Source organism: Phaseolus vulgaris, chromosome 6 (assembly GCF_051622355.1).
Source record: "Phaseolus vulgaris cultivar YP4 chromosome 6, ASM5162235v1, whole genome shotgun sequence".
Classification (NCBI taxonomy): Eukaryota; Viridiplantae; Streptophyta; class Magnoliopsida; order Fabales; family Fabaceae; genus Phaseolus; species Phaseolus vulgaris.
Genome location: NC_143503.1, coordinates 23,470,001 through 23,483,663, shown reverse-complemented (window position 1 = coordinate 23,483,663; position 13,663 = coordinate 23,470,001). Strand labels below are relative to the sequence as shown.

At 27.8% G+C, this 13,663-nt stretch overlaps 2 protein-coding genes across 2 annotated transcripts; both read left to right on the top strand.

The window, feature by feature from the left end:
- Positions 1-1,221: 1,221 nt before the first annotated feature.
- On the top strand, positions 1,222-1,952 carry LOC137831397 (chaperone protein dnaJ 11, chloroplastic). Its single transcript, XM_068639062.2, has one exon. The coding sequence runs from the start codon at positions 1,261-1,263 to the stop codon at positions 1,717-1,719; it is 459 nt and encodes a 152-aa protein (XP_068495163.1). The 5' UTR covers positions 1,222-1,260; the 3' UTR covers positions 1,720-1,952.
- Positions 1,953-7,537: 5,585 nt separating this feature from the next.
- LOC137831396 (small ribosomal subunit protein uS17) lies at positions 7,538-9,150 on the top strand. Its single transcript, XM_068639061.2, has 6 exons — positions 7,538-7,705; positions 7,783-7,823; positions 7,913-8,013; positions 8,475-8,619; positions 8,699-8,788; positions 8,879-9,150. The coding sequence occupies exons 1-6, from the start codon at positions 7,694-7,696 to the stop codon at positions 8,967-8,969; spliced, it is 480 nt and encodes a 159-aa protein (XP_068495162.1). The 5' UTR covers positions 7,538-7,693; the 3' UTR covers positions 8,970-9,150.
- The last annotated feature ends 4,513 nt before the right edge of the window (positions 9,151-13,663 follow it).

The window sequence follows — 13,663 nt, the reverse complement described above, 5'->3', positions numbered from 1 at the left end:
AAAGATTCTTTCACAACTTCTATCATGACAATACACTCAGTCTCAACGGTTCTCAAAGCCACTATATTTTGTAGGTTGGACTTTTAGTTAATACCAACTAAGATGACCACGAAGGACGAACACAAACTTAAATCAACGACCATGAACGAAGATCGACGACCACGAATGTGAAACCAAAAACCACTAATGTAATCTCAATCTAAACCCAAATATAAAATTTGAGCACGGGGTGAGTTATTTGAACCCTAATGCGAGCAAATGGGTCGTTTTTAGTTTAAAAAGAATACCCTTTGAACTTGCTAACTCAATAGCAAATTCTCAAGTTCAACCGAGTTTATCGAATTTGCTTCAGATTCTACCATTTTTGCTTAAACTTGAGTTAACTCGAAAAGTGTGAGTGAAACAAAAACTCAGACAAGTTAACATTAAGACGAGTCAAACAGTTACAAAGTACAGTAATTCAGTTGGGAGTTAAAAACTTTAACTGACGTTGAAAGTTAAATTGATAATATAAACAGTCTAACTAGAAGCTCTAGTAAAAATAGACCGACTTTTATCATCAAACATTCGGATGTCAAAAATTCTTCTACATTTACGTGATCTACTACCTCTCTCTACAATCTAACAATCTTTAAATATAGATTTTTACTAAATCTTCGTAAAAACATATTAGAAACTAAATTTTATATTTTTAGTCAAAAGTTAAAAAATCTTTGCGAGAGAACGACAGTGAATTTAAATTTATAGTCAATTAATCTTCCTTTCATTAGACCAATTTATTTTAAATAAAATGATAGTTTTAATCATAATTTTATTGTTAAAGTCACATGTTAAATTTTTTATTAGAAGAATCACATAAATTATTTATTACATTAACAATCATTTATTATTGACGGTTGATCTGTCGATTATATAGTAGACACGTTAGGATCGAACAAATGAAGATACTTTATCATAAATATACTAAAACGATGCAAGAAAGTAGGGTGGACCCGAAGTGTTGACCCATCCCAACAAATTTGGGCCTTCTAGAAGCCGCACTAAAACGCACAGTATCATTGACACGTCAGCATTTGCAATTGTTTTCAAACTCGAGAGACCCCACACAGCTACGCACCCATCCCTTGTGGCGCTTGAAATGACCCTTTTACCCCTCGCTCTATCTTTATCTGCTTCATTGACATCTATATAAACCACCTCAACCATTTTCAACCTCGCAAAATCAAAAACCTCATTTCTAAACGTTATATTCAATTTCCGATGATGACGACGCTGAATCTCGCCGCCGGACATCTTCCGCTCCATTCCTCTTCATCAGCCGGTTCTCATCGCCGGACCTCTGTCCGCGCTGTTGCGACGGAAGCCGTCCAGGTGCGACTGCCGGCGCCGAGCCTCTACCAGGTGCTGCGAATCGAGCGCGACGCATCGCCGACGGAGATCAAGTCGGCTTACCGGAGCCTTGCGAAGGTCTACCATCCCGACGCGGTGGTTCGGCATTCAACAGATAACGACAGAGCTGGCGAAGCCGCCGACGAAGACTTTATTCAGATCCGGAGCGCGTACGAGACGCTATCGGATCCATCGGCAAGGGCGATGTATGATCTGACGCTGACGGCTGTGCACGGCGGAAGACACCGCCGGTTTCCGGTTCCGCTTAGTCGAAACCACTCGTCGACGTTTTACGCGACGCGGAGATGGGAAACGGACCAATGCTGGTAGAGAGCTTCGGATGCGTAACTTCGCTTCGGCAATTGACATAAAAGTGTAGACTGGATCACAGGAAAGAGAGGAATCGCTCGCTGAAAACGATGTGAGGAAAGAGTGATGAGAATCTGAAATTACTGACTTCGATGTATAGATTAAACAAACAGAGAGAACAAGTGAAGAGAGGATGAGGCAAAGTTTCCTTCTGTCTCTTTTTGGAAGAATGTAAATAAATTTTTTTCTGATTTTATGGTTGTGTGAATAGCTATTTTTTAAAATTTTCTGTTGCGGCAAATTCACGAAAGAGAATGAGATGAGAAAGAAGAACGAAGAGAAAGATGAACGAAGATTTAGGAAAAAGTTAAACAGAGATTCTATACGAATCGTGAAGTTAAGTTTTTGCAAAATTTCATACTAACCGTTTGTGAATTAATTAATGGTCATGAAAAACTCATGAGAAGATGAATATTAATCTCAACATTTTCACGTTAGGAATACGCACTTGCAATGTGTGTCACGATGATAATTAACCATGATAATGTTATACTAGTGCAGATAAATTTCAGTAGAACCTTCTAGAAAAACTAATCGGGGAAGAAGTGTAAAACACGATTAGATTTGGAAAATCTACTGCTGGATTCTCGTGTCATATAAGGAAAAACTATATGTAAAAACTATTCTATAATTATACATGAAATATTTTTTATTTTCTTTAAATTAAATATTATTTTGGAAGGTTTTAAAACACACACAAAAAAAAAGTAATGTTCTATAATTATTAAAAATTATGTAATGTATTTCATTTTAGACTCTTTTCACTATAACTATTTTTTTTTAAAAAAAACCCTATTTTCTAAAGACATCATAAAATGATAGCTCAGAATTTGGTTGTGGGCATATACTCTAAAAAAATAAAAATAAAAGAACAATGTCGCTGTAATAAATTTTAGAATGAAAGAAGGATATAGTGTTATGATTTTAAAGAAGTTTGAGGAGTAAAAGGTGAAATGATCTCTATAGAAATGTGGGAGTGACAAAAAGTCATGAAAATTTCATATTTATTAATTTTTTTTAAAAGGACTCTAGAAAAATATAATGAGAATCAGATATTCATGTTAATGTAATGTGAAAAAAATTGTTATTTGTCTTTTATACCACTCAGATCAACTAAGGACAAACTTCGAAACCTTAATGTAAGGGGAAAAAAAATTGTTATTTGTCTTTTATACCACTCAGACAAAAGAATGACAAACCTCGAAAATAAACATATGTTGCCGAGAATGGCATAGCGATTAAACTGGCTTATGCCTTCACGGGGGAGAGCACCCATCCAAAAAGCAGAAAAGTGAAGAAGTGACGTCCAAAGTAGACTCAGTCCGAGCTCCTGCAAGAGGGTCCAAAGTAGAGTGGCATGGAATCGGCCGGAAAAGACAGATATGAGAATTGAGTATATTGAGTGAGATGCCGCTTCAAAGATGCTGCTTACCGTTGCGGTGTCATAAAATATTTATGATTTTGTTTTTTTGGGATTTCTACGGTATATGTTTGACATTTCATGAAATGTGAGATACATGAAAGTATTAAGTGACAATCCAATAAAAGAATATAGGATACAAATACAAAAGACCTTCTAATTATGTTTTTTTTTTCACCATCATAAAAAAAACCTTTGTGGATTCATGAGAGAGGCTAGTTTTATAGGGTTATAAGCTATACTAGCATTTGCATACAATACTATTTTCTTTGTTGCAAGGAAAACATCTATATCTGACAAGAGTATGTCATCTCTTTGCTTTTTCTGTCAGTTTAAAAGATACCAAAATATGTGGTTAAGAATATCAAAAGCATTAAAACTAATTATAGAGAAATAAAGGAGAGAAAGATAACAGGTTGATTTTGGGAGACGTGTTGTCCTAAAAGTGATATGGGTTTAGAGGTAAAAGATGTGATTTTTTCCAATGTTGCATTGTTTACTAAATGAACATGTATCAACATCAATATTCATTTTACTGTTGAATCTTATTAAGTAGAGGATGGAGAAGTTTCCTAGAGGGACAATGGTGAAACATGGAAAGGAAGAAATTATGGTTTCTTTAAGAATGTAAGGGCTAAGACATGGGACCTAGTTCATCTTGGTGAAGTGGTGATAAAGGTCATAAGAAAGTGTTTTAAGTGTTTGCATTTTAAGTAAGCAAAGGTGTTTTTGGATGGTGTGAGATGTGAGATATTCATGAGGTTGACTTAGTTGGTTAGCACAAGTCTTACATGTTTCCTTCTTAAAGTTAATTTTTTTTGTTGTTGTGAGAATTGGTTTTGTATTTTTCTGTTACAACTGAAAAATCCTATTTGGTTACATAAGGTGAGAAAGGTTTAGGAGGGAAACTTTTTATTGAGAAAAGTTTAATCAATTAGTACAATCTCATAGACCATGAATTTGAGAAAAGTGTGACTTATAGAAAAACACATAATTAGGCTAGAAGAAAAATGTTATAATTGTGAAAAGTTTCAAAAAAATTCACTTATCGTATCCCACATAATTCTCATGAATATAAATTAGTTAAGATTATAACATGTACATCAATAAATTGATATAAATTTAAAGGTATATGATGATTTAGTCCAACAATTGAGACATGAAAATTATTGGACACCATATGAAATGTCATAATTTGTCGCATTTTAGATATATGAAAAAGTCCTAAAAGTTTCTCTAACGTTTTAGAATATAAATGAAAATAAACATTAAGAAGTAAGACTGATGAAAATGTTCTTCCTATATACGCTACATCACACTTCTAACAATCTTTAAAAATCAAGCTTAAACTGTTAAAAAATATTGTATTGTAAATTATTGAAGAATATTGTATTTCATATCTTGCATTTGTTGTTAGATATTATTTAAATTATTATTATTTTTTTCAAAATTTTAAACACTATTTACAATATTATATGCATAGATATTATAAAATCATAAATGACACGTTAGATTTAACAACGTTAATATTACAGGCAACAATTAAAGTGAACAAAAATAACCTATGTATACAAAAAAATCCAACAATTAATTTACATTACTAGCATTTAGTAAAAAAAATTGAATTTTTGACACTATTTACAATCTTATGCGTACGTATAATAAAAATTCAAAGTATTAAAAAACTCTGCATAGTAAAAAAACATGTTTAAAAATACACTTATAATTAATTACTTTAAATAATAAGACTTAAATTAAATTTTATTTCAAAAATTATAAACAATACAATATATTCAATTAATCACCATAATATTTTAATTTTCAATTAATATTATTTTATTCCTACAAATTAAATTAAAAATAAAAATAAAGAGGTATAAATATACCTACACCCTAAACTTAATAATATACATATAAAATTTTAATGTTTTTTAAATTAATTAAACTGTAAATATTTATATATTTAGAAAATTAATTATAAATATAATATTAATTTATATAAATAATATTTATTTTTTATTCATTAAATATTATTTAAAATTTATAAGGTTAGAGATTGCTTCTTCAGTGGAATTCTACTTTGTTTTACTTTTATAAATAAACTTCAAGAGTTTTATTTTGTAACTTTTTTTACTAGAGGATTTTTTGGGGAACAAATCTCTCTTTCTTTACATGTTTTCTGCTTATTTTTTTTATTAATATAAGCAAATATATATTTTTCCTTTTTATTTTTAGTTCTTTGTTTTCTATCTAACTTTCGATCCAGATTTTTTTTTCCATTCGTATATAATAAAATAATTATTTTGTATATTTTACAGTATTTTTAATTAATTAAATGTATACAAAGTAACAGTTTTATATTAAATATCAGTATAGATTTGTATACCTATGAATGCCAGCTAAAATATTAATTAATTTGTATACATATGGATATCATCTAAAAAAAGTAGTAATTACTTTTTTATGTTAGTTCTTTCTCTCTCTCTATATATATATATATATTATTTATTAGCATGTTTTAATAAAAAAAAATATTTTATGATAAAACTATACAAAATCCTTCAGCCTCTGAATATGTTCAGTTACTCAGTTGATAAAGAACCAAATATGTAAACATTTTAAACATCCAAAATTGAATCAAACGTTTCTGTATTTTTAATTTTAAGTGTATTAATATAAGCACTTAAAAAAGTCGTTTGTTATTTTTTATTTATTTTGCTAGTTCTCAATTGAGTTTTATTTGCTGATGTAATTCTATATTTATTCAATCATAAACCGTTCAATATGATAAATTTGTTGGCTTTTACAGTAATTATCTTAAACTTCTTATTAAATTTTGATTTTTAATTGTTTATAAAATTGTTTTACGTTTTAGTTTTAATTTATTCTTAATTTCACAGTTTTTATTTTATAGCAAGAGTATGTTCTTAGCATATTTATTTTAATAATTGCGAATAGTAATGGACCATTACTAATTTCTGATGCAAGAATAAAGTATTCTAATAAACATTACTTTTCTTCCTAACCCTCTCCTCTTTATGTTAATGATGGTTGAATTTAAAACCATTTTAAAGATAATGTAAATATGGAATTGAGACATTAAAAAAGTAAATTGGATTTTTTTATAAAAATAATATCTATGTTCTGAGACAAAGGATTGTGATTTTTAAAATTTATGTTGACTGGCAAGTGGAAATTGTTAAGATTTCACTTACACTACTTTGTTTGTTTGGATAATGGTTTGATAAATATAATATATTTTAACAATTAATTTTTAATTAGTAAAAAAATTATTCAAATCCTACCCATCACCATTTCTATACCAAAACCATGATATAACATTCAATTTCAAAATTATTAATAATATAACTATTTAAACAAAAAAATAAAATAATATAGTTTTAAATATTAGTTACCAGCCATGAAAAAATATAGTCATTTTAATAAAAAAATTTCTCATCAAATCAAAGTCACTTATTTTATGTTTTTGTTAAGGTTAAGAGTTTATTGTTGAAATTAGGCTTGATTAGATTTTAAGTTTTTGATAAATTCGAATATTTCAATCAATTTTTTTATTAAATATTTTAAAAATATGTTTTTTAATTGAATTCTTTGTTTAATTTTTCTGAAATAATTGAATGACGTGACTTTTGTATTGTTTATTATTTTACATTGTTGTTTTTAAGTGTTATTTATTGTAATAATAAAAGAGATAATTGTGTGATTATCATAAGTTAAATGAAATATATTAAATAAAAATAAATAAATAAAATTATTTTTTTAATATAAACTCATTTTGAAATATAAAAATTTATGATTTGAAACTTAATTAAATTTAAAAAATTATTATTATGAATTTTGATTAAATTATTGTCTTATCTTAACTTGCAAAACCTAACTGATTAATAAATTATATAAATTATATTTTTACTTCTTTACAATTCATATTGTACCTGTTAATTAAATTTATAAACATGTTATAAGTATTTATATTTTTTTATAAAAATTAATAATTAATATATAAATAATATCTGAAATTTGTTATTTTAAAAAAAAATTAAAACTTAATAAATAATTAATTGTATGCTGTTTAAAAAACACAGAAACACAAAAATGCTACTTGTAACCCATAATTTATGGATTTGAAGATGCATATCTAACTTTACACTTGAAATACGAAATTACAGCTTAATTCAAATTTTGAATAATAAATTAATGATCCTTCAACTGATATTAATTTAAAAGTTTTTGAAGGAATTTTCGAGAAACTATATATTGATTTAAAATTTAGAATAAAATAAGTTTATTTTATTAACCTTTTTAAAAAAACATTTAAAATGAAACTAATTCTTTTTTTTCAAAAACAATCTCAAGCAAGCCCAATATGAAAAGCCCATCTCTACAAAAGCAGTGTTTTCCCTTGAAATGAAACCCTAGTTTGAGGAGTGTTTAGGGCTTTTGTGTGCGGCGATTCCAGCGTTCTCCTCTGCAGCATTTTTCGTCAAATCCCTCACCATGGCTGAACAAGTACGATCCTTCCCAATTTCGCTTTGTCAATTTCTGTGTGTTCTTTTGTTGATTTTGTTCTTTATCTCGTATTGTAGACCGAGAAGGCGTTTCTGAAACAACCAAAAGTGTTCCTCAGGTACGCTACAATAATATTTCTACAGTAATATTTTTTTTAATGTAGTGGGTTGGTGCTGATTAGGGTTCTTATTTACCCGGTTTTCCCAGCTCAAAGAAAACTGGTAAGGGGAAGAGACCTGGCAAAGGGGGTAACCGTTTTTGGAAATCCATTGGTCTTAGTTTTAAGACTCCCAGAGATGCAATCGAAGGTATTCTTTTTTTATTATCGTAGAAGTTAAATTTTGGATGGAATATTTGTGAATTAGAATTTACCTTGTATGAAGCCGTCCCTTTGATGGGATATTATATGTTATAGTAGTGCATCCCCAATTTTTATTATAGAAACGTTGGAGTGTCTTTTTACTGTAATGTTTCTTAAACAAGCATTTCATGTCCAAGGCATTAGAGATGTTTCTAATATGAACATTTTTATGTACAAGATTTAAGGATTAGTCTTATGATAGTATCTCATGTTTGCTCTCTTAGATATGCTAAACAGAATAATATGCAATTGAACATCCAAAATTTTTGTGTTGATAAAAAACCCCTTGACATTGCACATGTCATATCATTATCACTGTTTGCTTCTTTATTTCATATGAAAGGATATGGTTAGTTCTGTTGTCTATATAGGTAATTTAACATTTTCGACTCCTTTGATTTATTACAGGAACCTATATTGATAAGAAGTGCCCCTTCACTGGCAATGTCTCTATTCGTGGCCGTATCCTAGCAGGAACATGTCACAGTGCTAAGATGAATAGGACCATTGTTGTTAGGAGGAATTATCTCCATTTTATTAAGAAGTACCAGAGGTATTATCCTGCCATGTTTATTTTTTCATGTTTATGATTGCAGAAATGTAATTATGAATGTTTTTTTTTTTATGTAAAGGTATGAGAAGAGGCACTCCAATATTCCTGCTCATATATCACCTTGTTTCCGTGTGAAGGAAGGTGATCATGTCATTATTGGACAATGCAGGTAAGATTTTATGACTGTAATTGTTTTGGGGTATTTTTATAGGTATTTGTGCATCTGTCTGATGTTTGTTTATTTCTACCACCTATGCAGGCCACTCTCCAAGACAGTGAGGTTCAATGTCTTGAAAGTGATTCCTGCGGGATCTTCTAGCGGTGCGAAGAAAGCATTTACTGGAATGTGAGATTTGATTTCCAGTTTTATGATTTTGTTTTACTACGTGGCCTTTGATCACTAGTTTTTTTACTTTTTAAACAATGTAGACTCAATTGTGTTTTCAGTCTATTTATTTTAGTGTTTTTTGTATTGTGTTTAGACTGAAAATCAAAGTTTTTGTCCTAATTAATTTGAAACAATTATTTTTTGTAGAATGCCTTTGTCATTGAGAACATCAGTTATAGGTTTTAAATGTAGTATTGGAAACCAAATATTTAGATTAGAAAGAGTAGTTTTGTATCTCTAAAACAGTATTTACTGAATTTGTCATTTAACGTTATGGGTATTTGATAGTATATTTTGACACCCGCATGAATTACTTAAATTTTGTTAATATATAATATGTATAATTATTTGTATTTTTTAATAAAAAATATACAAATAGAATAGAAAATATTTTTGTGTTAAATTAAAATAAATTTATTAAATATATTAAAATTTATGAAAATAATATTTATTATTATATTTATTTATAATTATATATTATTAATAATATAGTTAAATATTTTTAAAATTATTAAATAAATTTATATAATATTTAATTTTGTATATTATATTAAAATACATACAAGAATATTTGATATTATAATTTTATATGAATCTAAACAAATTTATTTATTTGTTTGAAATCAGAAAACTGAAAAGCATCTCCACTTTCCCCCGTCTACTCTCCCACTCTCAAAGCACAAAATATATACTTCCTCAAACTTCAAAACAGACTCAACAAGTAACTTTCAAAAAAAAAATAATGAACAAGAATAATTGCGATAAATAATTTATTTTGTTAAAAAGGTATAAATATTTTATACCATTTATCTGAAGAAGAATTTCGGGTATGATTTTTAAAGTAATTATAAATGTATAATAGTAATTGAATATGTTTTTTTTCTTTAGGGTAGTGCAGTTCTTTTTCGAATTTTTCAAAATGGGCAAAATAATTCGTAAATGGATAAATCATCAATGTAAAGTACGTTGTGAAATAGAATACTAAAATCGCCTATGTTATATACTTTAAAAAAAAATAAAAATATATATATATATATATATATATATATATATATATATTTAATGGTTCAGCTGCTTGTTTCAAAATTTTGGACAAGGTTATTTCATTTTTGAGACAGGCAGGTTTGATGGGATAAAAACTGTCAACAACTCAATCTTTTCTCTGAAACAAACTCTCATTTATTCTCTTTTTCAACGACCTTTCTATCTCTTTCCAATCAATTCAATTTTCTACCAATATTTTTTTTTATAAAATTTATTACATATTTAATATTTAATCTGCTAAAATTAAACCATCTTAATTTTCAAAAGTATTCCTTACTTATTCTCGTACAGAACTAAATGTAAAACAACATTCTATATCTCATCATCATCTTTCCTTTCTCTCATACCATCTTTCTCTCAAACAAACTCCCATTCTATAGTGAATCGAGGGGAGCCCATTGCTTGCAAGACGGGTAACAAGAAGAGAAAGTAGTTTGAGAGTGGGAAGAGGAGAGGAAGAAGGCGTGGGAACATAAAGCTATTTTATCGAATGGTGTAGGTGTAAGTGTGAAAGTTGAACCTGGGTCCGTATCGGAACGTGGTTCTCAGCGTTTTGTAGTCAGTGATGGTGATAATGGCAGTGAGGCTGAAGAGGGGTTGAGGGATGCTGAGAGCTTTATGAACGAAGAAGAACCTATAAAAATGTCACTCACTTCCAGTATGGAAAAGATGATTCAAGATTTGTTTTTGTCTTTTAAGTCTTTTGTTGTTTCTCGAATTATGATCAACAATCTCATATTTGTTGGGTTTATTTTGTTTGAACAATTTTATATTGTAAAATTGTTTTTATACTTTTTTACTCTAATTGTAAAAACAAACAGAAAGAATATGTTGGTTTATTTGCTGTTTGAAACTGACTTTTGTGTTGATATATTGTTGTGTAGGAAATTCTGATTTTCACACTTACTTCACTGATTTTTCACAACTGATTTGATTTTGTGATTTTTCTTTTATGAATACATATTTTTTTTATTATGTCTCGATGAGGTGAGTGTTACTTAAAAATTATGAGTGTTGTTTAAGAAGATACAATAGGAAGTAGATGTAATTATTTTCTGTATGTAATATAAGGGTACATTTTTTGTATGAAGATGGAAAGTTCAATTCATACCTAAAACTATACAAGTTGATTCAATGTTGAGTTTTACAAATTGAGGGAATTATTGTGGTGTTTATGTGAAGGTTGGAGGGTGGACAGAGGTGTACGAAGGAATAACATTTGCAACAGTGAGAGGAGCAGGGCATGAAGTACCTCTAAGGGAAAAAGAGGTGACAAAAAGAAAAGAATGACAAAGGTAAAAAAAAAAAAATAGAGAGAGAGAGAGAGAGAAACAAGTGTAAAAGCCCAGTGCTGCTACCTGTTAAGGTTCTGAACAAATGTGACATTTTCCCTTTTTCACAAATTAACAAGAGGGGTTGGGGGAAAGAGAAATCTAAAATGTGTGTGTTTTTTTCTAGTGAAATAAGTTCTATATTTTTAACAGAAAAATTCTTAAAAGAGTATCTATTTTTTTTATCAAAACAAGACTAAAATAAGCTTAAACAAAGAAGTTAAAAACAGGGCATGACTAGTTTACATATTAACAGGTCAAGGAAAGAAAATGATAAAAACCAGTTATTAGGGAAATAAAAATGTTTTTTTATAAAAAAAAAAGGTATGTTATCATCTCATCATGGTTTTTCATATTTATATTAAAAAAACTTGTAGATTAAATATCTTGCAACTAGGTTCTCAATAAATTTTAGCATAAAAGATGACCAAGACATGGTGGGAACATTATCTAAAGGTTTAATAATTCTCTTTTATATTTTGGGTATTGGTACAATATTATCTTGTTGGCGAGCACATAAAAAAATAAAAATAATTAAAGTAAATTTAATTCATAATAAAAAATTAAGTTGATAAAAATCTAAATTCGAAATAAAATGGAGAAGGTTAATGGAAAACTTTAATTGTCATAAAAAAACAGAAAACAATACAAGAGTTTACATTATATTATTATCGATATGGACAATTTATTTGGCTTTTACCCATTTGTTTGGCTTATTTGGAAGGATTCATCAATTTCATTATGTATATGATTAATTTTTGGTCTATTTGATTCCTTATCGTGCATGTGGAAGTTTGAGATTAAATTTAGTCCCATATAAATAGATCAATAAATTTGATTTCAAACTAGATGAAATTCAACTTTGTAAGTCTTTAAAATATATTGCGGACTATAGATATTAGATATCATCAACGAATGTTGTTACTTGTAAATGACATGACAGACAAATAACGATAATATGAACACAAGGAAGCCAGAAAGCTTGAAACTCTTCAGAATTACACCACCCGTCATTAAGTCTTACTATGTATATAATTAAAAATTATTTTATAAAAATTCAGTCATTCTTTAATTATATATAATAATAAAAAATACGTTATAAAAACTTATTTAGTTAAAAAAAATATTTTATGAAAAACTAATTTTCTTTAATTATACATATAAAAAATTATAAAATAATAAATTAAACTTATCTAATATCTTATTATTTTTTTAATTTTAATATTAAACTGTATATTAAAATTATTATTTATTTATTTATTTTTAAAATGGTGCTAGATAGGGAAATAAAAAATAAAAAAATGCTAGATAGGGAAATAAAAACAAAAGAGTGCTAAATAGAAAAATAAAAACAAAAGAGTGTTAGATAGGAAAATAAAAGTGTAAATGGTGCTAGATAGGGAATTGATTCAGTATTTCACATCGGTCATTTATCCATTCATGAAAAAAAAATCATTTTGAAAAAAAGTTGCACTACCTAAGAAAAAAATTCCTTGAACGATACTGTAAAAATATCTTTAAGTGCCTATAAATTTTTTTAAAAAAATTATTAAGTTTTATTAAAGTATGTCGAGTTTTTTTTATCGATAAAGCGTAACTAACATTTTTCGGCCTTTATTAAAAAGTAGAAGTATAAAAAATTATTATAAAAACAGGTCTTTTAATATTTTTAGTTTTTCTTTCAAAAAAAGTTGTAAAGGAATTGTAAAGTTTGGATCATACAAAAGTTATTCAATATTTATTAATATTAACTAATTTTTTCTTTTGGAGAAACTAAACTTTCTTATTTTTCTATAATAATATACGTACGTCGAACAAAATAGATAAATTTTGTTATGTTTCTGTTATAATTGAATCTTGAAAGATGGTGCAGTTGAAATTCATTAAAATCATATCAGTATATAATAAAATGACATCACTTTGATAGAACTTAATTATTTTAATATTTAAAAAATGTCCAATAAAATAATAAATGAAAGTAGTTCATGGTTTGTTAAATTTTAATTTGTTTTGAAAGTGACTTAAATTGATTAAGTGGAAATGTTTGAGTTTGTTGGATCTCAATAAATTTGCAAGTTTAAACTGAAAAGCATATATTGAATTGTAAAAGCAAGGCTTTATACAAGCCTGTTACAAGGAAAACAACAGAAACAAGTTCCACGTTTACAGTTCCTAATAACGTGGTGAGTGGGTCTAAGACCAATTCAAACAAACAGATTGTCCTACAAACCAGGGCATTATTAACAGAGTAAATAACCAACTAAGCAACAATCAAGGAAAA